Here is a 27,530-nt window from a genome sequence, read left to right on the forward strand (position 1 = left end):
TGAAGATTGGGATATCAAGACGAATAGTAAGCTTCCGGTCTATATAGTACTCCCTTCCTTACTTATAGTGGATTTAATTTGGCTTTTTTTTTTAACACTAATAAACAGAAAAAGACTCTGTGTCAAAGTAGAAACAGATCTCTACAAAGTGATCTAAATTAATTACAAATATAAAACACAAAATAATTGACTGCATAAGGATTCACCCACTTTTAATCCGACACACCAAATCATCATTGGTGCAGCCAACTGGTTCTAAAAGTCACATAATTAGTTAAATGGAGATCTGTTTTTGGAGACCCATGTGCAGTCAAGGTGCTTCAACTGATTGTAGTAAAAATACACCTGTATCTGGAAGGTCCAACTACTAGAGAGTCAATATCCTGGCAAAAACTACACCATGAAGACAAAAGAACACTCCAAACAACTCCACGAAAAGGTTATTGAAAAGCACAAGTCAAGAGATGGATACTAGGAAAGTTCCAAGTCACTGAATATCACTTGAGTACAGTCAAGAAATGGAAAAAATATGGTACAGCTGTAAATCTGCCTAGCACAGGCCATCCTCAAAATCTGAGAGACTGTGCAAGAAGGGGACTAGTGAGGGACGACGTCCTATGACATCTCTGGAGGAGTTAGAAGCTTCAGTGGCTGAGATGGAAGAGACTGCGCATACAACTGTTGCCCGGGTGCTTCAGCAGTCACAGCTTAATGGGAGAGCGGCAAAGAGAAAGCCACTGTTGAAAACAGCTCACATGAAATCTCAGCAAGACTTTGCTGAAGGCATGTGGGAGACTCAAAACTAGCTGAAAGAATGTTCTCTGGTCTGATGAAACCAAAATTGAGCTTTTTGGCTATCAAACTAAATATATGTTAGGCATAAACCAAACACCACACATCATCAAAAACACAACATCCCTACCTGATGGTGGTGGCTGCATCATGCTGTGGGGATGCTTCCAGGGACAGCAGGCCCTGGAAAACTTGTGAAGGTAGAGGGTAAAATCAATACAGCAAAATACAGGGAAATCCTGGAGGAAAACCTGATCCAGTCTGCAAGTGAACCGCGACATGGGAGAAGATTTGTTTTCTAGCAAGACAATGACCACAAGCATAAAGCCGTAACTACACAGGAATGGCTTAAAAATAACAAAGTAAATATCCTGGAGTGACCAAGTCAGAGTCCAGACTTCAAACCAATTTAGAATTTGTGGCTGGACTTGAAAAGGGCTGTTCACTCACGATCTCCATGCTATCTGATAGAGCTTGAGCAGTTTTGTAAAAAAGAATGGGGAAAAAACTGCAGTGTTCAGATGTGCAAAGCTGATAGCAACCTATCCACACAGACTCAAAGGTGTAATTGCTGCCAAAGGTGCATCGACTAAATACTGACTTGAAGGGGTTGAGTAACCCCCTTCCACCAACTCCCCAGTCGTCATGGATTCATCTTCACTACTGAGCAGATGAGAAGGCTTCTTGAGAAACTCAGACACAGCAAAGCATTTAAGGTCGGACGGTGTGAACCCCAAGGTCCTAAAGGAGTATGCTAAACAGTTGTCAGATCAGCCCTCAATCCCCTGCACTTTGCCTACCAGGAACACATTGGAAACGACAATGTCGTCACCTACCTGCTGAACAGAGCCTATTCTCATTTGGATAAGCAGGGCAGCATTGACAGCATCATGTTTTTTTGATTTCTCAAGTGCCTTAAACAGCACACAGCCCTCATTGCTGAGGGAAAAGCTCTGTTCAATGCAGAATGGCACTTGCATTGTACCCTGGCTAATGAACTACCTGGTCCTACAGGGAACTCTATTGTCTCCTTTCCTGTTTACCCTGTATACCTCAGACTTTAGATAGTACACTGAGTCATATCATCTGTAGAAATTCTCTGATGACTCAGCAATAGTTAGGTTATAAGGAGGATGGGAGGATGAATACAGGGCCCTGATACAGCTAAAAAGCACAACTGCTTCCAAGGTCAGTACAGTCAACAAAGACATCTTAATGTGTTTAACAAACTATCGCTGCTTAAAAGTGACAGAAACAACACTGATTGTGGTTGGAAGCACCCACGTGGGATACCACAGAGGAAGCGTGGCTGCAGAGCAGGGTTACAAGTGCATTTAAGGAAACAGAGCTTTAAGCTCTGTATACCAATTATCTTACTGGCAAACGTGCAGTCTCTGGTGAATAAAATCAATGATCTCAGAACTAGGGTGCTGAATCAGAGGTACATTAGGACCACGTGTGTCCTTTGGTTCACAGAATCCTGGTTAACCCCGTACCGGATGCAGCAATTCAGATCGATGGGTTTACTTTACACCCGTCTCTAAAGCAGAGGTGGTAGGCGTATGCCTCATGATCAACTCTTGGTGCATAAATATACCAGTGCTGTCCCAATTCTGTTCACCAGACCTGGAATATCTAGCAGTTAAGTGCCGTCCTTTTTACCTACCATGGGAGTTCACCGGGTTCATTTTGGTAGTGGTATACATTCCACCTCAGGCCAATATCAATCAGGCTTTAGATGATCTGAGCAATGGGATCAACATGCACGACACGGCGCATCGTAATGCCTTCACCATTGTTTTAGGAGATTTTAACCAGGTCAGTTTGAAAAAAATCACTAAGAAATTACCACCAACAGATCACTTGCAATACCAGAGGAACAACATACTGGACCACTGTTACACCACCATCAAGAATGCCTACCGTGCTATTCCACGCCCTCTCTTCTGGAAGTCTGATCACCTGGTTGTACTTCTACTCCCTGAGAATAGGTAGAGATTGAAGACTGCAGCACCAGCAGTGAGGACCAAAAAGGTATGGACAAGGAAAGCACAGGAGTGCCTATAGGACTGCTTTGAATCAGTGGACTGGACAGTATTCAGGGATTCATTTTTGTATCTGAATGAGAATGCTGCAATTCTTACCGACTTAATTAAAATCTGTGTGGATAAGTGTATGCCTACAAAGACTTACTGTACATTCCCAAACCAAAAGCCATGGATGAGCCAGGAGGAACGCAATCTGCTGAAGGCTAGATTTGTGGCATTCAAGTCTGACAACCCAGGCCTGTACCAGAAAATCAGGTATGATTTGCGGAGGACTATTTCAAGGGCGAAGAGACAATTTTGAATTAGGTTGGAGGTGACATCGGATGCACAGCAACTCCTGCAGGGTTTGCAAAGCATTACTTTTGAGAAAGCAAAAGCAAATAGCTTGAATGGCAGTGATGCTTCACTACCAGATGAACTCGACGCCTTCTATGCCCACTTTGAAAGGGAGAACACAACTACAGCTGTGAAGATCCCTGCTGCACCTGATGACCCTGTGATCTCTGTCTCTGAGGCCGACGTTAGGTAGTCTTTAAAGAGAGTGAACACCTGCAAGGTGGAAGGTCCTGATTAAGTACCTGGTAAGGCTCTGAAAACCTGCGCCAACCAACTAATGGGAGTATTCACGGACATTTTCAAATTCTCACTGCTATGGGCGCAAGTTCCCACTTGCTTCAAAAAAGCAACAATTTACCACTGCACAAGAATAATAATGTGGGCTGCCTTAATGACTATCGCCCAGTAGCACTCACATCTACAGTGATGAAATGCTTTGAGAGGTTGGTCATGACTAGACTGAATTCCTGCCTCAGCAAGAACCTGGACCCATTGCAATTTGCCGATTGCCACTATAGGTAAACAGCAGACGCAATTTCAAAGGCTCTCCACACAGCTTTGGACCACCTGGAGAACACAAACACCTATGTCAGGATGCTGTTCATTGACTATAACTCAGCATTTAGTACCATCATTCCCACAATCCTGATTGAGAAGTTGCAGAACCTGGGCCTCTGTACCTCCCTCTGCAATTGGATCCTTGACTTCCTAACCAGAAGACTCACAATCTGTGCAGATTGGTGATAGCATCTCCTCCTCACTAACGATCAATACTGGCACACCTCAGGGGTGTGTATTTAGCCCACTGTTCTATTCTCTATATACACATGACTGTGTGTACACCTCACACCTCAGGGGTGTGTATTTAGCCCACTGTTCTATTCTCTATATACACATGACTGTGTGGCTAAGCACAGCTCAAATACCATTTATAAATTTGCTGAAGACACAACCAGATAGAATCTCAGTTGGTGACGAGAGAGTGGAGTGGTACTGCAGCAACAACCTGGCACTCAACGTCAGTAAGATGAAAGAGCTGATTGTGGACTTCAAGAAGGGTAAAACAAAGGAACACATACCAACCCTCATAGAGGAATCAGAAGTGGAGAGATTGAGCAGTTTCAAGTTCCTGGGTGTCAAGATCTCTGAGGATCTAACCTGGTCTCAAAATATTGATGTAATGATAAAGAAGGCAGTACAGCGGCTATACTTCATTAGGAGTTCGAAGAGATTTGGCATATCCACAAGTACACTCAAAAACTTCTAGAGATGTACCATGGAGAGCATTCTCACAGGCTGCATCACTGTCTGGTTTGGGGTGGGGGGTGGAGGGGGGCTACTGTACAGGACCTAAAGAAAGAAGCTGCAGAGGATTGTAAATCTAGTCAGTTCCATCTTGGGTATTAGCCTACAAAGTACCCAGGACATCTTTAGGGAGCGGTGCCTCAGAACGGCAGCGTCCATTAGTAAAGACCTCCAGCACCCAGGGCATGCCCTTTTCTCACTGTTACCATCAGATGGGAGGTACAGAAGCCTGAAGGCACACACTCAGCAATTCAGGAACAGCTTACACTAAGTACACTGCAGATGCTGTGGTCAAAGCAACATGTAGAAAACACTGGAGGAACTCAGCAGGTCGGGCAGCATCCGTGGAAATGAGCAGTCAATGTTTCGGGCCGAGACTCTTCATCAGGACTGAAGAGGGAGGGGGCAGGGGCCTTATAAAGAAGGTGGGGGTAAGGTGGGCTTCTTCCCCCCTGCCATCCGATTCCTAAATGGACGTTGAACCCCTAGACACTACCTCACTTTTTTTAATATACAGTATTTCTGTTATTTTGCACACTCACTTTTAATCTATTCCATATACATATACTGTAATTAATTTACTTACTTATTATTATTTTACTTTATTTATTATTTTTTCTTTTCTATATTATGTATTGCATTGAACTGCTGCTGCTAAGTTAACAAATCTCACGTCACATGCCGGTGATAATAAACCTAATTCTGATTCTGATGCAACCTGAATCATCTGATGTGGCGAGGACCTAGAAGTACCTGCAGGTGCATTTGGACGATAGACCATTTATCTATCTAATTCTGCGATCAATTATTTTGTTTTTAATAATTGTAATAAAATTAGACCAATTTGTAGCAATTTATTTCCACTTGGACACAAAAGAGTCTCTTTTGTTGATCAGCATCAAAAAGCCAAATTAAATCCACTATGATTCAATGCTGTAATACAATAAAGCAAGAAAACTTCCGGGGGGGGGGGGGAGGTGGTGAATACCTTTTATAGACACTGTAAATAATGATCAACAATAATTAATGAATTTGGACCAGTTATAATCCATACATACATTTACATTGGACAGTGACATAGGTCGATTACACAATTCAGCTGGGTTGATTTTCAGTAGTGAACTGGGATCAGTTTCATCATACGGTTGGACACTGATTCACAGAACAGTGAACTTGGATCAATTACACAACCTACACAGACTGAAACAAAAGAGTAGACAGATCAGTTGTAGCACCGATTTTTTTACATTCTCCTTGTGTCCTTTTATATTTCCTCCAAGTGCTCCAGTTTCTTCCCACATTCAAAAGACATACAAGTCAGTAAGTTAGAGGCAAGCTATACTGGTGCCAGAAGTAAGGTGACATTTGCAAGATGCCCCAGCACATCCTCAGACTATGTTGGTTATTGACATGAATGATGCACTTCACTGTATTTTTTGATTTAAAGTTGGATCAGTTATACTATGTGGCTGGACAAATAGCAAATGATGAAGTCACACATATACGACATGACATGACATAACCCATATATAGTTGTTTGCAGATTATAAATAGATTCTATTCTTACAAAAGTCCATAAGTCGGTAAATAGACAAAATCACTGGATTTTCCACGCATAACTCCACAGTACATTGTAATGAGTGGTGGTGATAAGGAGATTAATATAAACATTTATTTATTGTCTTCTCTTGCCTAGGTACAGTGGCACCAAATCAAGATGCTCCACAGTCAAAGGCTGGTTTGAATCTATTAGTGGATGAGCATCATTGCACAAGTATAGTATTGATTATTTGTCAATTTTCAAAGCAATTCTCTTTAAGCAGCCACCCATGATGAAACCAACAGGCTTGTGTTCTTAAATGACACAGTGCCTGATTACTGTGGGGGAAGCTATATGTATAATGGTTTTTATTTCAAGATCAGTTCGAACTCAACTTTAATATTTACTGGATCTCATTCACTTGTATGGGGTGTCTATAAATGGTGAACTTTGCATTAACTGCATCACAGACACAGAATGACAATGATTAATAAATGTGAATCAGTTACAACTCATAGTCTTATATTTATATAGTGAACCGGATGAGCTACAGTAAATAGGATTTTGGTGTTGATGAATAGCAGATTTCCCAGACTGTTGGATGATATTCAAATATATAAACGCACTTATTTCACCTTTTTTTACATGTTACATATTAGTATATCTTTCCCAGTATAAACCCAGTGTAAAGGGAACAGGAAACATAAAAGCACTCCAAAGCCTGGCCCTAGCCACAAATCTACCCATGGCTCCCGACCACTCGCCTGGTTGTGGGTGGCTCTGCATTGATTAGTAAACTGGGATCAATTATACCACATAGCTGGAAAAGCAGACTAGGATCAATTGCACTACACAGCAGTCCTGACATGGATTAAGTAAACAGTCACTGGGTTTCGGTGCACATGAAGTTCCATAACTTGGTCACTACATGCATCCAACAAGCCCATTCTCAAAAATAATTTATTTTTTGCTTATTTGAGTATTCGTGAACAGCTCACACACAATGGGAAGTAATGGTAGGTCTTGCCCTTTGCCCAATATAATTGCCCATTTCCTTCCTCTTACTCAACTGCCAAGTCTTATTCCTTCTCCTCCCACCACCCATCAGTGCAATACTGTGCCCGACTCTCCAGACCTGCTTTTGTTGAACACTGTACATGGTCTTAAGTTAACCACATTCAACACCAAGAGAGATTAACTGGTGGTACTATATTTGCTTTAGCATCTGAAGTGACATGGACCTACACAATACAGCGAGTAGATACATTCAGTGGCCACTTTATAAAGAACACTTGTGCAATCATTAAATCATGTGGCAAAAACCTAATGCATAAAAAGCATGCAGACATGGTCAAGATGGTTCAGCTATTGTTCAGACCAAACATCAGAATGGGAATGGAATGTGATCTAAGTGATTTTGACCATGGAATGATTACGTTGGTGTCAGGTGGGGTGGGGTGGCTTGAGTGTCTCAGAAACTGCAGATCTGGTATTTTCACACACAACAATCTACATAGAGAATGGTGTGAACAACTAAAAACATCCAGTGAGTAGTAGTTTTGTAGGCAAAAATTACTTGTTAATGAGAAAGATCAGAGGAGAATGGCTAGACTGTATCAAGCAGCCAAGAAGGCGACTGCAACTCAAATAACCATCTCTGAATGCACAACTCATCGAACCTTGAAGTGGATAGGCTACAGCAGTAGAAGACTATGAACTTTATTAGGCATATGAGTGGCCATTGAGTATAATTTCAACTGGGGTCTCCTTAAGCTCTTGGTGTAACTGATCAGAGAGCAGACTCGGAAAGGGCATGGATATTTACAGACAAAATCAGCACTAGTTATGAGAATACTGCACATCACGTCTTTTCCTCAATGCATTGCATTTATCAAAGAAATGACAACTCGCTTGCTTTAGAGTTCTACTTTTGTTGGGCACAAACGTTAAGGGATATGGAACCAATACAATCCTTGCCATTATCTAACTAACTCATTACAAAAGTTGTGCTTAAGGTAAGTTATTACTTTTTAAATTCTGTACTAGCTTACAAAGAGAATAAGTTCTAATTTTTTCCCTTTGATTGTTTTCCAATGTCAGAAGCATCATTAGTCCCGATACACGTGAGGGGGAAATATTATTGGAGGTAGGCAGGATTGTAGAATTAAGTTTACAATCAGGTTAGCTGTGATCTTATTGAATGATGGAGCATCCTCACAGGACCAAGAGGCCTACTTCTGCTCTTAATTCATTTGCTGATAGCTTTGACAGTTTTTACAGCTGAGGCTTTTTCTGGCTCACTGTGATGTTATTTAACCACTTTTGTTCCACAGTGGGAGAACGCCGTTAAGTCCATCTGCACTAAGACAACAAAATTTCTCATAGTTACTGATAAGCCCATGAGGCTTCTTTTCCAATTTGCATTTTTGGAAAATTTTTGGAAAATGCATAAAGTAACTTACAGCAAATGTCATACAATTACAGCTTTGAATGACTGAACACTTCCTCTATACTGTTTTATACTAAATCTAATAGAAATGGAAACAGATTCTGACCTGAAGTTGGCCATTTATGAAATACTCACCTTTGCAATTCACTGATTTCGTTGCTAATTGCATCGAGTTCTTTGATGCCAGTGAAATCACCGGAGCCAACTGAGCTTGTGCAATCCTATTGAAAAACAAAAATGAAAAAAATCAAGGAAATTAAAAGATACAACAGAAACTCAAACGAGAGTAAAAACGTAAATCTGAGAAGTGAGAAGGTGAAATCCAAAACAGTGAATAGAGGTGTAGAAGGGCATACATTGCTGGGAGTTTACCTTGTGATGGCTTTTCTTTGTATTTAATTCAGTTCATCCAGCAGGATCTCTGCTACAAAACTGAGCTCTCCATAGAGCTTAGCCTTCTAGCAGAACCTTTAGGACCTTGCTACTGTCCTACCCTTTGCAACCTAAAACACAGATACCACCAGGCTGAATCAACCTATCTGGACTGTTAGAGAACAGGCACATTCATGCTGTTCTACCTGACTTCAACTTACATGATTACACACAACTTTCAATATCCAAAACTAAAGAGCTGACAGTAATCAAGCAAATGTTAATTACATTGAATCAGATTATGTTTGATGGTGATGAGGTCTGTTCATGTTCTTCTGACTTCTGAATCTGCCCTTTTTAACATGGAAGTCAGAAACAACATCGTCATATGCCAAAACATCTGAAATACCACTCCACCATAAGCTCAGAGGAGCATAGATGTACTGAGCTGAGGGTTGGATGTACTCAATATCAGGTTTCCCTCAGCTTCAGGTTAAAGATAGCTGGTGGGCATAACACAATCTCATTCACTTAAATGATATCATCAACCTTAGTTAAAATAGTAAGTTCATGTAAGTGCTTGGCTTACTTTTCCTTATTTTTTATTATTAAGTTCCAGCAGTTTAACCTATAGAGAATCTTCAAAGAATAATATCCAATTTTTCAAATAATTATATTGGTTTGGAATGCTTTTAAATATCAGTTCAAAGACTTTTGACAGTAGTGGATAGTGTTTTCTGGGTCTTTGGGTCTACCACTTTCATCCTTGTTGCTGCCTGCGATATGCTTCCCTCACAAGATCAACGCAACAGATCAAAATGTCAATTGCAACAAAAGAGCTTTACATGCAGCTGTTAGAAAAACAGGGTAAGAATGGGCAGTGGCTGCATCAACAGCACCTGTCCAACATCCTATGAAAATAAATTTTAATAATGTCATGCAACACACACAAAAATGCTGGTGGAATGCAGCAGGCCAGGCAGCATCTATAGAAAGAATTCATCAGGACAGGTTGGAATTGGAACAAGGTGTGGTGAAGTGCCCCATCGGCAGTTAGCAATAAAGAGATCCAGAGCAGGCAGAAAACCAGACCGGGGTGTCCATAAAGAGGAGGAGGGTTGAAGATGGGAGAAGGGGTCATCGGTGGGGGGTGGGAGAGCCCTTGCTGAAGAAGTAGGCTCAAAGCCGAAGCTGGCAGAAGAAGAGTTCAGCATCATGGCACACAAAGAACTCACTGAGGTGTGGGCGAAGGGGGACAAAGGTAAGGCCCTTACTGAGGATAGAGTGCTCTACCTCAGAGAGTTGAAGGTCGAAGGGGATGGTAAACACCCGGCTGAGAGCTGGGATCAGAGGGGAGAGGGAGGCTGGTAGTGTCAGTGGAGAGGGAAGGGTTGGGGTGAGAGGAAGATGGAGCCTCTGCGGGTCCAGGAGCTGACGATGGGATCTGAGGGAGACAGGGTTGCAGACTGGTGGTAGGGGAAGGGGAGACGGGAATCACAATAGCAGCATGTGAAGACCCGGCCTGGAGTTCAGGGCTGGAGTTGCAGTTGGAGGTTGTGTAATCACTTTGAAGGTGTCCATGGTCATTGGAACCCACATTGTTGGTGCTGGAGGCCAGGTTTTGAATATGCCCTGGGTTGGTACAGCCGCCAAGATCGATGGTGGGGGCCGTGATCTGAAGTTGGTAGAGCCGCCAAGATCGACAGCGGAGGCCCAAAACGTCAACTGTACTTCTTCCTATAGATGCTGCCTGGCCTGCTGTGTTCCAGCAGCATTGTGTGTGTGTTGCTTGAATTTCCAGCATCTGCAGATTTTCTCGTGCTTGCGTTTAATAATGTCATCTAAGGTTTTTTATTTTTCTTCCTAATTCCTTGCATTGTATATTCGGTAGGAATCAACAGATTGAGTGACTTTGACTCCTGCATATTCTCTTAGACAGGCTTTTTAATTACTGCAGAGAGGGAGAGGACAGAGCTTCAGTAGCTGCAAAAGCAATTATGGAATGGCTCACCAGTCATCGGAAGACCTGCTCCTTTATGGTTACAAGACAGAACCATGGTGCTGCTAGTGGGGGAGAGTTAATGGGCACGTGTGAGAGAATAGATTATAGGAAGTGGAGTTTATATGACAGCCTGAATAGAAGTTAGCCATTTGACCTATCTAGTCAATTTCAAAATAGAGTGTGAAAGAAAAGAGATGCTCAACAAATTATTTCAACTCAAGGCTTCCCTCTAATGTAAGACATAGGCACTGCAGCCATTCAGTAGTGCAATCTAATTCCACATCAGATGAGCAGTTGGCCTCTAAGCTCCTAAAACCTCCCCTGCTATTTACAAAAAAAGATAGCAGGGTAGATCACCTGGCCCCTCAAACCATAGAACACTACAACACAGAGAGCAGGCCATTCAGCCCTTCTAGTTTGTGCCGAAACTTCCGCAAATCCCATTGACCTGCACCCAGTCCATAACTCTGTAGACCTCTCTCATCCATGTATCTATCCAATTTATCCTTAAAACTTAAGAGTGAGCCCGCATTTACATCAGATGGCAGCTCGTTCCACAATCCCACCAGTCTCTGAGTGAAGAAGTTCCTCCTAATGTTCCCCCTAAACCTTTTCCCTTTCACCCTAAAGCCATGTCCTCTCGTATTTATCTCTCCTAATCTAAGTGGAAAGAGCCTACTCGCATTTACTCTGTCTATACCCCTCATGATTTTGTAAACCTCCATCAAATCCCCCCTCATTCTTCTACGCTCCAAGGAATAAAGTCATAACCTGTTCAATCTTTCCCTGTAATTCCAACTCCTGAAGACCCAGCAACATCCTAGTAAGTCTTCTCTGCACTCTTCCAATCTTACTGATATCCTTCTTATAGTCGACCAGAACTGCACACAATACTCCAAATTTGGCCTCGCCAATGTCTTATACAACCTCACCATAACATCCCAACTCCTATACTCAATACTTCGATTTATGAATGCCAGGATGCCAAAAGCCTTCTTTACAACTCTGTGTACCTGTGACGCCACTTTCAGGGAATTATGTATCTGAACTCCCAGATCCCTTTGTTTCTCCGCACTCCTCAGTGCCCTACAATTTACTGTGTATGTCCTACCTTGATTTGTCAAAATGCAACACCTCACACCTGTCTGCATTAAATTCCATCTGCCATTTTCAGGCCTATTTTTTCATCTTCAGGCCTATGATCCCTCTGCAAGCTTTGAAAGCCTTCCTCGCAGTCCACAACACTTCCAATCTTAGCATCATCAGCAAACTTGCTGATTCAGTTTACCACATTATCATTTAGATTACTGATATAGACAACAAACAACAATGGCCCCAGCACAGATTCCTGAGGCACACCACCAGTCACAGGCCTCCAGTCTGAGAGCAATCACCCATCTGTCTTCTCCCACACAGCCAATTTCAAATCCAGTTTACAACCTCTCCAAACCTAGTGTCAGAACCTTCTGAACTAACCTCCCATGTGGGACCTTGTCAAAGGCCTTACTAAAGTCCATGTAGACAACATCCACAGCCTTTCCTTCATCTACTTTCTTGGTAACTTCCTCGAAAAACTCTACAAGATTCATTAAACATGATCTACCACGCACAAAGCCATGCTGACTATCTTTAATCAGCCCTTGGCTGCCCAAATACTTGTATATCCGTCTCTCAGAAAACCTTCCAAATAACTTACCTACTACTGATGTCAGGTTCACTGACCTGTAATTACTTGGTTTACTTCTGGAGCATTTTTTAAACAATGGAACAACATGAGCTACACTCCAATCCTCCGGCATCACACCACAATCAAATATTACCTCTGGGGATCTCAACTAAACTTCTGTGCCAGTTCCCTATTGCCCTCAATTCCTCAATATTTCAAATACTTGTCTATCTCCACTCTAGATACTTTGAATAATCTAGCCTCCACCACATCCAGGGCAGAGAATTCCAGAGATTAACTACCCTCTGAGAGAAGAGATTTCTAAACACCTCAATTTTAAATTATTTACCTCTTGCAACTGTCAGAAAGATCATGGCAGATCAGAAAGATCGGTTAAGATCACGGTCAATCACATCTTGGTCGCAATTCAAATTTCTTCCCTTTTCCCAAAACCCTTGAACCTGCAGAGTCAAAAATTTTGTCTATTATCCCACTAAATACAGTCAATGTCAGATAGTTGGGTAGTGAATTTGAATGACTCACCACCCCCAGCAGACAAAATACCTCCCAGTCTCTATCCTTCTCCTGATTATGAAACAATGCCCCTAGTTCTGGGTTTAACCCTAAAGGTAACCATCCTCTCATCATTTACTCTGTCAAATTGCTCAGATCAGTACTCATTCTTCAAAAAGGACAGGTTACACCTGAACTTGAGGGAGGTAAATATCCTGGCAGGCAAATTTGCAAGTGCTGTTGGGGATGGGAACTAGAGTGATTTATGGGTACATGCAGTATATAGAGAGGCCATGAGGAAGGAGATGCAGTTAATATGACTACACTTTATTCAGTGTGAAGTGCTGAACTGTGTTTATTTTAATTCAAGAAGCATCAGGAACAAGGGTGATGAACTTAAGAACATGGGTCAGTAGGATGTTGTGGTCATTATGAAGATGAGGCTGTCATAAGAGCAGAAATTACTACCTAATGTTCACAGCTTCAGATGTTTCAAAAGGGTCATTGAGGGAGGTAAAATAGTGGCACTGACAATCAGGGATAGCAATAAGCTGCTGAAAATGAAGACGCTGTGGAGGAATTGTTTACACAGTCAGTGTGCGTAGAAGTCAGAAACAGGAAGGGAACTATCACTCTGTTGAGAGTATTCAGAATCAGAGTCAGGTTCAGTATCACTGGCATATGTCGTAAAATTTGTTTTACAGTAAAAACAGAGCAATACATAAAAATGATACAATAAGAAATTATGTGTGTGTGTGTGTGTGTGTGTACACACATACACACACACACACAGAGTTGCAAAACAGCTTGAGAACCCTTCACAATTACATGGTTTTCAGCATTACTTACTCATAAAAGTGGTCAGATCATCATCTAAGTCACAATAGACAAACACAATCTGCCTATACTAATAACACACAAAGAATTGTTCTTTTCACGTCTTTACTGAACACATTGTTTAATCATTCAATCCAAACCAGAAATAGTGTGTGAACCTGTGTATTTAACAACTGGCAGAACCTTCTTTAGCAGCAATAACCTCCACCAAACGTTTCCTGTAATTGCTGATCAATCTTGCATAACAATGAGGAGAAATTCCTCCATACAAAACTGTTTCAGTTCATCAATACTTCTGGGATATCTTGCATAAACAGTCGTCTTCAAGTCATGCCACAGCATTTCAATTGGGTTAAGATCTGGACTCTGTCTTGGCTGTTCCAAAACACAATATTTTCTTCTTTTTAAACCATTCTGTGGTTGATTTACTCTTGTCTGTTGGATCATTGTCTTGTGGCATCTTCCAACTTCTATTACACTTCAAGTGACAGACCACTAACCCGACATTCTGTAAAATACCTTGATAAAATTTGGAATTCATTGTTCCCTCAATGATTGCAAGCTTTCCAGGACCTGAGGCAGAAAAGCAGCCCCAAATCACGATGCTTCTTCCACCACAGTTGGGATGAGGTTTTGGTGTTGACTTATAGTGCCCTTTTCCCTCCAAACATAGCAGTGTGTATTTCTGCCAAGAAGTTCAACCTTTGTCTCATTTGTCCACAGAAAATTGTCCCACACAAGGTAGTCTTTAACAAGTTTGACAAATGTTTCTTTTTGAAGAGCAGTGGTGGTTTCCTCCTTGGTGCCCCTCCATGAGAATCTTGTTTAGTGGACACATGAACAGAGGCTTTAGCAAGTTCTAGAGTTTTCTGCAGGTCCTTTGCTGTTACCCTTGGGTTTGTTCTCACCTTGTTCAGCATTGCACTTTGAGCTCTTAGTGCACTCTTTGCAGGACACTCATTCCTAGGGAGAGTAGCAACAGCACTGAATGTCTTCAATTTGTAGACAATTTCTATTTCTATGGACTGATGAGCACTCAGCTCTTCAGAAATGCTTTTGTATCCTTTTCCAGCTTCAGGCATCTCTACATCTCCAATCTCATCTCATTGATTGGAACACCTGATTCCAAATAGCTCTTGAAGAAGACGTTACTCCAGAGGTTCGCATACTTTTTTGAACCCACACTGTGATTGTTTAAATAGTGTACTTAGTACTGATGAGAAGAAGTACAATTGTTTGTGTGTTATTAGGTTAGGCAGATTGTGTTTGTCAATTATTGACTTAAGATGAATATCAGACCACATTTTACAAGTAATTAAATCAGAAAACCAGGTAATTGCAAAGAGCTCACAAACTTATTCTTACAACTGCATTTTATATCTATTTAAGTAAATGGTGCAAAATGAGACCAAAAAAGAAAATAAGATACTGAGCAAACACGAGGAAATCTGCAGATGCTGGAAATTCAAACAACAACACACACAAAATGCTGGTGGAACACAACAGGCCAGGCTGTCAGCGCTTCTCCCTATAGATGCTGCCTGGCCTGCTGTGTTCCACCAGCATTTCGTGTGTGTTGTAATAAGATACTGAGATAGTGTATATGAGTTCATTGTGCATTCAGAAATCTGATGGCAGAGGGGCAAAGCTGTTCATAAAATGTTCAGTGTGTATCTTCAGGCTCCTTCCTGTACCTCCTCCTCGATGGTAGCAATGAGAAGAGCAAATACTGGGTGACATGGGTCGTTAATGATGCATGTCACCTTTTTAAGGCATCCATTGCCTTTTGAAGAGGTCCTCAATGCTGAGGAGGCTAGTGCCCATGATGGATCTGGCTGAGTTTGCTACTCTCTTCAGTTTTTTCTGATGCTGTACAGTGGCTCCTCCCTACCAGATGGTGATGCAACCAGTTAGAATGCTCTCCACAGTACATAAAGTACAAATTTGCTAGAGACTTTGGTGACATACCAAATCTCCTCAAACTTCTAATGAAACATACCCACCATCATGCCTTTGTTGTAACTGCAGCAACTGGTTGGGCCCAGGTTAGACCTTCAGAGATATTGACACCCAGGAACCTGACACTGTTCACCCTCTATGAGAACTGGTGTGTGTTCCCTCAACTTCCCCTTCAAGTCCACAATCAATTCCTTGGTCTTACTGATGTCCAGTGCAAGGTTATTGTGGTGACACCACTCACTCCTGTCTGTTTCCTCATCACCATTTGAAATTCTGCCAACAATAGTTGTGTCATGACAGACTTGAGTGGAGCACCAACACAGGGCCAGAGTCGCCTCTACTTCCTGAGAAGACAGAGGTCCTTTGGAGGATGCAGGCCTCTCCTTCACATGTTCTGCCAGTCTGTTGTCGCCAGTACAATCTTCTATGTGGTGGTGCGCTGAGGCAATAGCATCAACATTGAGTGATGCCAACAGTGTCAATAAACTAATTAGAAAGACTGTCTCTGTTACAGGAGTCAAACTGGACACACTGGAGGCTATGGAAGAACAAAGAACCCTATAGAAAATCATTGCAATTCTGGAAAATGTTTCTCATGTCACCTTGGCTGAACAGAGGAGCACATTCAGTAATAGACTAAAACAACCGTGCTGCTCCAAAGAGCACTAAAGGGTCAGCATCCATTGAAATAAGCAGTCGACGTTTCAGACCGAGACCCTTCATCAGGACCCAGTCGGGTCTCGGCCCGAAACGTTGACTACTCATTTCACCGGATGCTGCCCAACCTGCTGAGTTCATCCAGCTTGTTTGTACGTCTTAATTTGACCACTGAATCTGCAGTATACTTTGTGTGAGCCCTAAAGGGTCATTTTTACCCTCGGCCATTAGGGTCTATAACGAGACAACCTATAGCCGGGGAAGTGATAACCTCTTCCCCCCACCTCCTGTTAGACTGTTTGTGGTAACTTATTTTTTATTCTTTCTACTTCTCTTCTAATATTTATATCTGTGCACTTGTAATGCTATTGTTGCACTGTATTTTCCTTTGGGATCAATAAAGAATCTATCATTGTCAGATTTATAGATGATGTTTGAGTGGTGCCGAGCCACACAGTCATGGGTGTGAGACAGTAGAGCAGTGGGCTGAGCATTCATCCTTGAGGTGTGCCACTGGTGATTGTCAGTGAGGGGGAATTGTTACATCTGATCCACACTCACTGAGGTGTCCCAATGAGGAAGTCAAAGCTCCAATTGCAGGGGGAGGTACAGAGGTCCAGGTTTCAGAGCCTTTGATTCGTACTGAGGGGACGATGGCGTTGAACACTGAGCTGTAATCAATAAACAGCAGCCGGACACAGGTCAGTATTGCTATTGTTCAGGTGATCTAAAGCAGAGTACAGACCCAGTGAGATTACATCTGCTGTAGACTTATTGTGGGGATAGGCAAATTGCAATGAGCCCAGGACCTTGCTTAGACAGGATTTGACCCTGGTTATGACCAACCTCTCAAAGCACTTAATCACAGTAGATGTAGGTGCAGCTGAGGGAAGGTCATAGAGGCAGTTCACCCTGCTCTTTTTGGGCACTGGTATAATTGTCGCCCTTCTGAAGCAGGTGGGAACCTCTGACTGCAGCAGTGAGAGACTAAAGATGTCCTTAAAACAGTGCTGCCAGTTGATTGGTACAGGTTTTCAGTAACCTACCAAATACACCATCAGGGCAGCACTTGCCTTGCAGGGGTTCTCCCTCCTGGAAGATGTTCTGGCATTAGCCACGCCACAGGGATCATGGGGTCAGCAGATACTACAGGGATTCACACAGGTGTAGTTTTACTCTCCCTTTCAAAGCGTGTTGAACTTATCTGGGAGTGAAACATCACAGCCATTCATAATGTTAGGTTTTTATAGTCCCACCCCTATCCCCTCCAAATAGCAGCAGAGACACAGAGGAACAGATTGAGAGGCAGATTTTGGAAAGGTGCAAAAGGTACAGGGTTGTTGCCATGGGTGACTTCAACTTCCCTAAAATTGACCTGAATCTTCTTAGTGCAAAAAGTATAGAAGGGGCAGAATTTCTAAGATTTTGCAGAAAGGATTCCAGGCACAATATGCTGACTCAAGGAGAAGCATACTGGATCTGGTGCTAGGCAATGAAACAGGTCAGGTGTCAGACCTCTCAGTGGGAGAGCATTTTAGAGACAGTGACCACAGCTCTCTGATCTTTAAAGGGGTCTTCAAGAGGGACAGTGTGGTAAAGTATTTAATTAGGGCGGGGGAATTATGATGCTATTAGGCAGTAACTTGGGAGTATAAATTGGGAGTGGATGTACTCAGGGAAATGCACAATAGAAATGTGAAGGTTGTTTAGGAAGCATGAGATGGCCTTGGCAAGCAGAATTAAGGAAAACCTCAAATTACGTGACGAACAGGAGGATGACTAGAATACATATAAGAACATAAGAGATAGGAGCAGGAGTAGGCCAATCAGCCCCTCAAGCCTGCTCTGCCATTCAACAAGATCATGGCTGATCCAATCTTAACTCTAGATTTCACCGAATCCCACAAGGCAACAGTGCCAACCAACAGGGCACCATGCCGCCCATTTTATTTTATTATTCATCCCGCTCAAACCCATGTGATCACCCAAGAAAAAAAAAACCGATTTGCCAATTGAGAAGAAAAAATCTGGAAAATTCCTCTCCGACCCATCCAGGCTATCAAAAACTGGTCCAGGAGATCATATGGCTGATCTAAACCTAGCCTCATGTCCACTTACTTGCTCGCTCACTGTATCCCCTAATGCCATATTTATCCAGGAAAATGTCTATCTCCATTTTGAATTTATTGAGTGTAGTAGCTTCCACAGCTCTCTGGGACAGTAAATTCCACAGCCCCACTACCCTCTGAGTGAAGAAATTTCTCCTCATCTCAGTCCTGGAACGGCATCCCCTTATTTTAAGATTATGCCCCCTAGTCCTAGTTTCACCCATCATTGGGAACATTCTCCCCGCATCCACCCGATCAAGCCCTTTCACAATCTTATATGTTTCAATAAGATCGCCTCTCAATCTTCGGAACTCCAATGAGTAGAGTCCCAATCTACTCAACCTCTCATCATACATCAACCCACCCATCCCCGGAATTAACCTAGTGAACCTTCTCTGCACTACCTCGAGAGCCAGTATGTCTTTCTTAAATATGGACACCAGAACTGCACGCAGTACTCCAGGTGTGGTCTCACCAATACCTGGTACAACTGCAGTAAGACCTCCCTGTTCTTATACTCCATCCCCCTAGCAATAAAAGCCAGCATTCCATTGGCCTTCTTGACCACCTGCTGCACTTGCATACTAACTTTTTGTGTTTCCTGCACCAGGACCCCCAGATCCCTTTGCACAGAAGCACTTTCCAGTTTCTCTCCATTTAGATAATAACTTGCTCTATTATTTTTCCTGCCAAAGTGCAAGACCTCACACTTGTCAGTATTATATTTCATCTGCCAAATGTCTGCCCAATCACTCAGCCTATCTATGTCCCCCTGCAGGGTTTCAATGTCCTCCGCACTCATTACACTCCCTCCCATCTTTGTGTCATCAGCAAACTTCGATACATTGCACTTAGTCCCTTTCTCCAAATCATTAAAAGAGATTGTAAAGAGTTGGGGTCCCAACACCGACCCCTGCGGAACACCACTAGTCACCAACTGCCAGTCTGAGAATAAACCATTTATCCCAACTCTCTGTTTTCTGTTAGAAAGCCAATCCTCCACCCATGCCAGAATATTACCCCCAATCCCATGATTTTTTACTTTAAGTAATAATCTTTAGTGTGGCACCTTGTCAAATGCCTTTTGGGAGTCCATTCCATTTTGGAATGACGGGCAACCAATCAGAGACAGATGAGGAAATACGTGCCTGGAGTCAGATGTGGTAGGTAGGTAGATAGGTAAAGCTATAATGGGAAGCAAGGGAAGAGATTGCTACAATTTTGCCAATGATTTTTGTATCCTTACTGGCCACAGGATTAGTAATTAATCTATCTGTCTGTTCCTCTATCTAGCTAGCTAGCAATAACCGTATCAATTGGGCTGGCCTGTCAAGCAACCTCACACCCCCAATTCACTCCAACTTAATCATGGGACAATTTACAATAGCAAACTATTGTAAACTATTGCAAATTATTCCGTAGTCTTTAGAATATGGGAGGAAACCAGAGCACAAGGGGCAAACCCACACATTCCACAGGGAGGACTACAAACTCCTTACAGAATGGCGCCATTGAATTGGCAAACACCAATTGTGAACACCAGAACATCCCAAGCTGTAATAAGGTCATGCTAACCGCTATGCTGTGGATGATTGGAGAGTAGTGAAAGTTATTGCTTTGTTCAAGAAAGACAGTAAGGATAACACTGGAAATTATAGACCAATGAATCTTACTTTTGCTGAAGAGTCTCAGCCCGGAATGTCAACTGTTTACTCTTTTCTGTATATGCTGCCTGGCGCTCTGAGTTCTTCCAGCATTTTGTGTGTGTTACTTTGAATTCCAACATTTGTAAATTTTCTCTTTGTTTGTGAGCCTTACTTCAGTGGTAGATAAATTATTGGAGAAGGCTTTTAGACATTGGATTTACATGCATTTGGAAAACCATAGTCTGATTAGGGATAGTCAGCATTGCTTTGTGACAGGGAGGTCATACCTCACGAGCTTGACTTAACTCACTGAAGATGTGACAAAGCACATTGGTGACACTAAAGCAATTGATGTGGTGTATATAAACTTTAGTAAGGTATCTGTGGAACGAGCTTCCAGTAGAAGTGGTAGAGGCAGGTTCGATTTTGTCATTAAAAAAAAAATTGGATAGGTATATGGACAGGAAAGGAATGAAGGGTTATGGGCTGAGTGCAGGTAGGTGGGACTAGGTGAGAGTAAGCGTTTGGCACAGACTAGAAGGGCCAAGATGGCCTGTTGACGTGCTGTAATTGTAATATGGTTATATGGTTATATTTGATAATGTTCGCATGGTAGGTTCATTCAGAAAGATAAGAGGCATGGTATCCAGCAAAACCTAGCACTGTGCATTCAGAATTGGCTCATCCACTGAAGGCAGGGGGTGGTTGTAGATGGGGCATATTCTGCCTGAAGGTCGGTAACCAATGGTGCTGTGCAGGAATATATTCTGGGACCCCTGCTCTTTGTGATTTTTATAAATGACTTGAATGAGAAAGTGGAAAAAAAGGTTCATAAGTTTTCAGATGACACAAAGGTTGCTGGAGTTGTGGTTGTGAAGGTTGTCCCCAGGTTGCAAATGGAGTTCAACATGTAGAAGATACAGGAGCCTCAGGACTCACACCACTACATTCAGGAAGTGTGAAGTGATTCACTTTGGAAGGTTCTGAAGGCAGAATACAGGGTTATTGGCAGCATTCTTAGCAGTGGGAGGAACAGAGGGATCTTGGGGTCCAGGCCCATAGATCTCTCAAAATTGCCAAGCAAGATGATAGGGTTTGTTAAGGAAGCACATGGTGTGTTCAAAGTAAATTTATTATTTAAGTACATATATGTCACCTATGCAACTCTGAGATACACTTTCTTGCCAGCATAGCCTATTGGTTAAAGGGTAATAATTTTTCCTGAACATAGTGGTGCCAGTCCTGAGGCTCCTGTACCTTCTACCTGATGGCAGCAGCAAAGGAAGAAGGCACAGGACCTGGGTGGTGGGAGTCCCTGATGATGGATGCTGCTTTCCTGTGACAATGCTCCATGTTGATGTGCTCAATGGTGGGAAGGAATGGGCTGTGATGGAATGGGCTGCATCAACTATTTTTCATAGGATTTTCTTTTCAGGGGCAATGGTATTTCCATATCAGGCAATGATGCAGCCAGTCAATATACTCTCCACTACACATCTATAGAAGTTTGTCAACGTTTTAGATGTCATGTTGAACCTTCGCAAACTTCTAAGTAAGGAGAGGCGCTCCCGGGCTTTCTTCATAATTGCGCTTACATGCTGGGTCCAGAACAGACCCTCTGAAATGATTATACCAAGGAATTTAAAGTTGCTGACCCTCTCCACCTCTGAACCTCTCATGAGGATTGGTTCAACTGGCTGATCACTCCAGCCAGCTGATCAGCAAACGCCTTTAAGTACTCGGCCAGTTACCCCATCTGGGCCGGATGCCTTCCGTCAGTTCAATCTCCTGCTCTCAGATGAGCCTCAGAGACTGAAATCACAGGGTCATTGGGACCTTCATTAACTGAAGGGTTGCGTTCAAGAGCCATGAGGTAATGTTAAAAAACTACAAAAGTCTGGTTAGATCACACTTGAAATATTGTCTCCAGTACTGGTCACCTCAGTTATTGGAAGGATGTGGAAGTTTTAGACAGGGTGCAGAGAAGGTTTACCAGGATCTACCTGGATTAGAGAGAATACCTTATGAGGATAGTTTGAGCAAGTAAGGCTTAATTCTCTTTGAAGCGAAAGAAGATGACAGGCAACTTGATAAAGGTTTACAAGAGGGTACAAGGCATAAATTGTATGGATGGCCAGAAATTTTTTCCCAGAACAGCAATTACGAAAACCAAGGGACATGATTTTAAGATGATTGGAGAAAAATAAAGGGGGATTGTCAGAGGTAAGATTTTTTATTTACACATAGAGCAATGAGTGCATGGAATATCCAAGGATAAAGGCACATACATTTGGGACATATAAGCTCTCAGATAGGCATGTGGATGATAAAAATTGGACGTCTATGTAGGAGGGAATGGTCAGATTGATCTAAGAATAGGTTAAAAGGTTGGCACAACATTGTGGGCCAAAAAGCCTGTACTGTGCTGTAGTGTTCAATGTTCTATATTCTAAACGTCAATGCATAGGTCCAAGCTACTCAATCTTTCCACCAAAGTCAACCTTATATTCCAATAATTAACCTGCTGAACCTTCTCTGATCTACTTAATTTTAAATTTCATTTCTCAATTTAACACAGCTTTGTCAATTTGCTTACACACACACACACACACACACACACACACACACACACACACACACACACACACACACACACACACACAAACACACACACACACACACAGTGGGGGAGGGGACGCACTAGGATGTAAGATAAGAACAAAGAGGAACAAGATTTAATCTGAGGGTCAATTTTTTTCTTTACAGAGCGAATGGTTTATCTCTGGAATAAGCAGGAGACCATACAGTCCTTTTCCATGCTGTCCCACTCAATGGCTCCATAACTTTGGAATTTTACATTCTCATCCTCAGAGTTTAAAGTGTTGTATTTCATCGTTAACAGGTTTGGATATCTGAAGTTCTGTATAACAACCTTTCTATTCATTATCTTAATTTGCTTATAATATTATGAATAGTGGTGGCCTCAACACACATTGTTGCAGGCCACCATTGCACTTGATCAATCTGAGCATCTGCTAGTTACCCCTAGTCTAGCTCAGCCAATTTCCTAGCTAGATCAATATTAACAATTATAAGAATAAGAGCAGGAACAGGCCCTTAGATTCCTCACGGCAGCTCTAACATTCAATAGGACTGGCTGGTCACCTCCCTCAGAAACACATCCTACCAAAAATCCCTTTATAACCTATAAATTGAATGATTTTCTTTTATTCAGAATACAATCAATGACTTGAACTCCCAGAGCTAGAAATTCAGGGGTTGAAAATTTCACACAATTACCAGCCTCCACCAAGAAATTCCTCTTTATATCAGTCCTAACTGACCTATTATGAGACTGTACCAAGGTTCTTGCCAGAGGATCAATCCTCCTTCATTCGACCTATCAAATCCATCTGAACCCTGATGAAGTGCCTCAACCCATTTATTTCCCTCCATACATGCTCCCTGACCCACTGAATCCCTCTTTTGTGTTGTCTCTGAAATGAATCACAAAAGAGAACCCAAGATAAAGATTCCCATTATAGTACTAAGACAAATGAAGGTGCATACAGAGGGGAAAAACCCATTTAGGCAGCATGAAAGAGCTAAACAAGTATAAAAAGATTACTGAAGGATTTGAAAACCAAGGTTTTAAATTAAATCTACTGACTTAAGCAGAGAGAGTAAGGTCATGGAACAAACAAGACTCATGGCTTACCAGGAGTGCACAAGAAAAATGCATGGAGCCAAGTTTTAGAAAATTTGAAATACATGGTATGGATGACTGAGATGCAAAAATAAAGTTTTCAAAACTGGGGTATAGAAATTTAAGCAGTGCAGATTGAGCACCCCTTATGCAAAATTCTAAAATCCAAAACTTCAGGAATCAGCAATTTTTTTTGGGCGCTGATGTGCAAATGCAAAGTTCCACGAGATGCTGGGAAGATTCTCAGGTGATGCACAGGTAGATCTCTACGCACCACAGACAATTTCTGAGGAATTACCTCATCTATGTAATATACAGAAGTTAATGAAAATAGAAAGACAACATGAAGTGTAAAATGAAGATCTTGAGCAGGTGTTGAAAGTGTGGACTCATCAGCATCGAAGTGAACACATGCCACTTAATGGTATGCTGATCGTGAAACAAAGATCTAGCACAATTAACTGAAAATTGAAGGTAATGAGATTAGCTGGTTACAGAAATTTAAGAAAAGGAACAGCATTAAATTTTTAAAGACGTAGTGATAAAACTTCTTGCTGATCAAAAAGCATCAAAGAAATTCATTGATGAGTAATGAATAAGTATAAGACAAAGTCTGCTCACCAGTAGCACATAAGTTCAGTCAGGAAGGATGGTAATGTCGAGCAGAATCTGGTTTAATATCATCAGCATATGTCATGAAATTTATTGTCTTTGCCGCAGCAGTACAATGAAATACACAATAATAGAAGAAAATGTGAATCAAAGTACATATTAAGTAGTTAAATTAAATGAGTAGTGCAACAATATGAACAAAAAAGTAGTGAGGTAGTGTTCAAGAGTTCAATGAAATTGGATGACAGAGGGGAAGAAACTATTCCTGAATCGTTGAGTGTGTGCCTTCAGGCTTCTATACCTCCTTCCTGATAGTAGCAATGAGAACAAGGCAAAACCTGGATGATGAGGGTCCTTAATGATGGATACCACATTTTTGAAGCATTGCTCCTTGAAGACATCCTGAATACTAAAGGTTAGTGCTTCTGATATAGATGACTAAGTTTACAACTCTCTGCAGCTCATTTCAATTCTGCGCAGTAGACTCCCATACGAAACAGTGAAGCAGCCAGTTAGTTAAAATGCTCTCCATCGTACACCTATAGAAATTTGCAAGTGTCTTTGGTGACATAATAATGATAAGTACTTTACTGATCCCGAGTCAGAAATTTGTTTGCTACAGCAGCAACATTTAAAAACACACTTAGCAATGTGCAGACTTAACTAATAATAAAGTACAGAATGATGGTTCCGGTGATGTCATTGTCCAGCATGGCAGCTTAAATCAATAGCTCCTCCTGAAAAATGCATATTTAGTCCCGTTAATCCATCAAATATAAGATTTTTTGAAAATATCTGAATTGATAAGGGGGGCAAGAATGGGGAAAAAGAATAGAGATTTTAAAAAAGCATCACTGTCAGAGCCTGTGCATGAGAGGGGTGCAGCAAGCGGATCTTCTACCCAAACGCATGGTGGCAAGCCTGACGATGGGCCTCGTTCAGGTGAAACAGCAAATATGATAAAAATTCTGGAAGAGGCACAGGACTTCCAAAAAGATATAAAACAGCAACTAAATGATATCAAGTCAGAGCTTGCCAACGTCAATCAAAAAATAGTAGTGGCAGAGACACAAATTGAGAAGGTGGAAGATTGTGTGCAAAATGTGGAATGGATACCAAGTATGATGATAAAATTTTGGACTGATTCGGAAGAAGAAGGCAGCGGGAGAGCACCTAAGGATTTCCAGCGTGAAGACATTTTGAGTGCTCGGCGGAAGAGAGAGGCCAGACTGCGCAGGTGCATGACGTCAGCCAGTTGAGCGCGAACGGTTTAAAAAGGCAGCCATATCCAGCGGGCAGCGTTGGGAGTGGGCAGTGGAGTGAGAGGCAGCACAGTGAAAAGGCTTTAGCTCCACGGGCTTCAGTGGTAACGGGAAGAGGTGAGGCAGTTGTTGATTGCAAAAGGAGGTAGTATGTGTGTGAGGCCAGTTTTCTGTGGTCAGTATCAGATATGGGGAGTCCTGGAGTCTCCCGGCGTCCCGAGCGGCCACATCTGCACCCGGTGCATCGAGATGCAACTCCTAAGGGACCATGTTAGGGAACTGGAGCTGCAGCTCAATGACTCTCATCTGGCCAGAGAGAGTGAGGAGGTGATAGAGAGGCATTATAGGCAGGTGGTCACTCCGGGGCCATGGGAGACAGACAAGTGGGTCACAGTCAGGAGAGGGAAGGGGAAGAGTCAGGTACTAGAGAGTACCCCTGTGGCTGTACCCCTTAACAATAAGTATTCCTGTTTGAGTACTGTTGGGGGAGACAGCCTACCTGGGGGAAGCAACAGTGGCCGTACCTCTGGCACAGAGTCTGGCCCTGTTGCTCAGAAGGGTAGGGAAAGGAAGAGGAAGGAAGTAGTGAAAAGGGACTCTATAGTCAGGGGTCAGACAGGCGATTCTGTGGACGCAGGGAAGAAACTCGGATGGTAGTTTGCCTCCCAGGTGCCAGGGTCTGTGATGTTTCTGATCCCGTCCAAGATATCCTGCGGTGGGAGGGAGAACAGCCAGAGGTTGTGGTACATATTGGTACCAATGACATAGGTAGGAAAAGGGAAGAGGTCCTGAAAGAAGACTACAGGGAGTTAGGAAGGAAGTTGAAAAGCAGGACCTCAAAGGTAGTAATCTCAGGATTACTGCCTGTGCCACACGACAGTGAGAATAGGAAGAGAATGAGGTGGAGGATAAATGTGTGGCTGAGGGATTGGAGAAGGGGGCAGGGATTCAGATTTCTGGATCATTCGGACCTCTTTTGGGGCAGGTGTGACCTGTACAAAAAGGACGGGTTGCACTTGAATCCCAGGGGGACCAATATCCTGGCAGGCAGGTTTGATAGAGCTGTTGGGGAGGGTTTCAACTAGTTTGGCAGGGGGGTGGGAGGCAGAATGAGAGTGCAGGGATTAAGGTAGAAGGACAAGGGCGTGATGCTAAGAGTTCTGAGTTGATGAGGAAGGACAAGCAGGGGACAGAACATAACTATAGCCAGTTAAAGGGGTTGAAATGTGTCTATTTCAATGCTAGGAGTATTAGGAACAAGGAGGATGAATTTAGAGCATGGATTAGTACGTGGAATTACGATGTCATGGCCGTTACTGAAACATGGTTGGACGAAGGGCAGGATTGGATGATGCAGGTCCCGGGGTTCAGGTGTTTTAAACGAAATAGGATGGGGGGGTAGAAAAGGGCGGGGGAGTGGCATTGCTGGTCAGGGATAGTATCACGGATATAGAGAGGGAGGATGCTGCAGAAGGAGTGTCCATGGAGTCAGTCTGAGTGGAAGTCAGAAATAGGAAGGGATCAATCACTGTGCTGGGAGTAGTCTATAGGCCCCAAAATAGCCCTCGGGACACCGAGGAGCAGATAAGCAGGCAGGTTTTAGAATGGTGCAGGAAATACAGGGTTGTAGTTATGGGTGATTTCAACTTCCCTCATATTGATTGCACTATATCCTGCAACATCTGGATCGTCCTGGGACCTATGCTTGGATGCTGTTTGT

The 27,530-nt window shown here is 42.5% G+C and overlaps 1 protein-coding gene across 7 annotated transcripts in view; it reads right to left on the reverse strand.

Annotated features, from left to right (window-relative positions):
• Nucleotides 1–27,530, reverse strand: part of eps15l1a (epidermal growth factor receptor pathway substrate 15-like 1a) — a 495,582-nt gene that overhangs the window by 289,919 nt on the left and 178,133 nt on the right. For all 7 annotated transcript variants that reach the window (XM_059991699.1, XM_059991700.1, XM_059991698.1 and 4 more), the window contains one exon: nucleotides 8,606–8,691. In XM_059991699.1, coding sequence (XP_059847682.1) covers nucleotides 8,606–8,691 — 86 coding nt within the window. The remainder of the gene's footprint in view (nucleotides 1–8,605; nucleotides 8,692–27,530) is intronic.

Source organism: Hypanus sabinus, chromosome 16, assembly GCF_030144855.1.
Source record: "Hypanus sabinus isolate sHypSab1 chromosome 16, sHypSab1.hap1, whole genome shotgun sequence".
In the NCBI taxonomy this organism is placed as follows: Eukaryota; Metazoa; Chordata; class Chondrichthyes; order Myliobatiformes; family Dasyatidae; genus Hypanus; species Hypanus sabinus.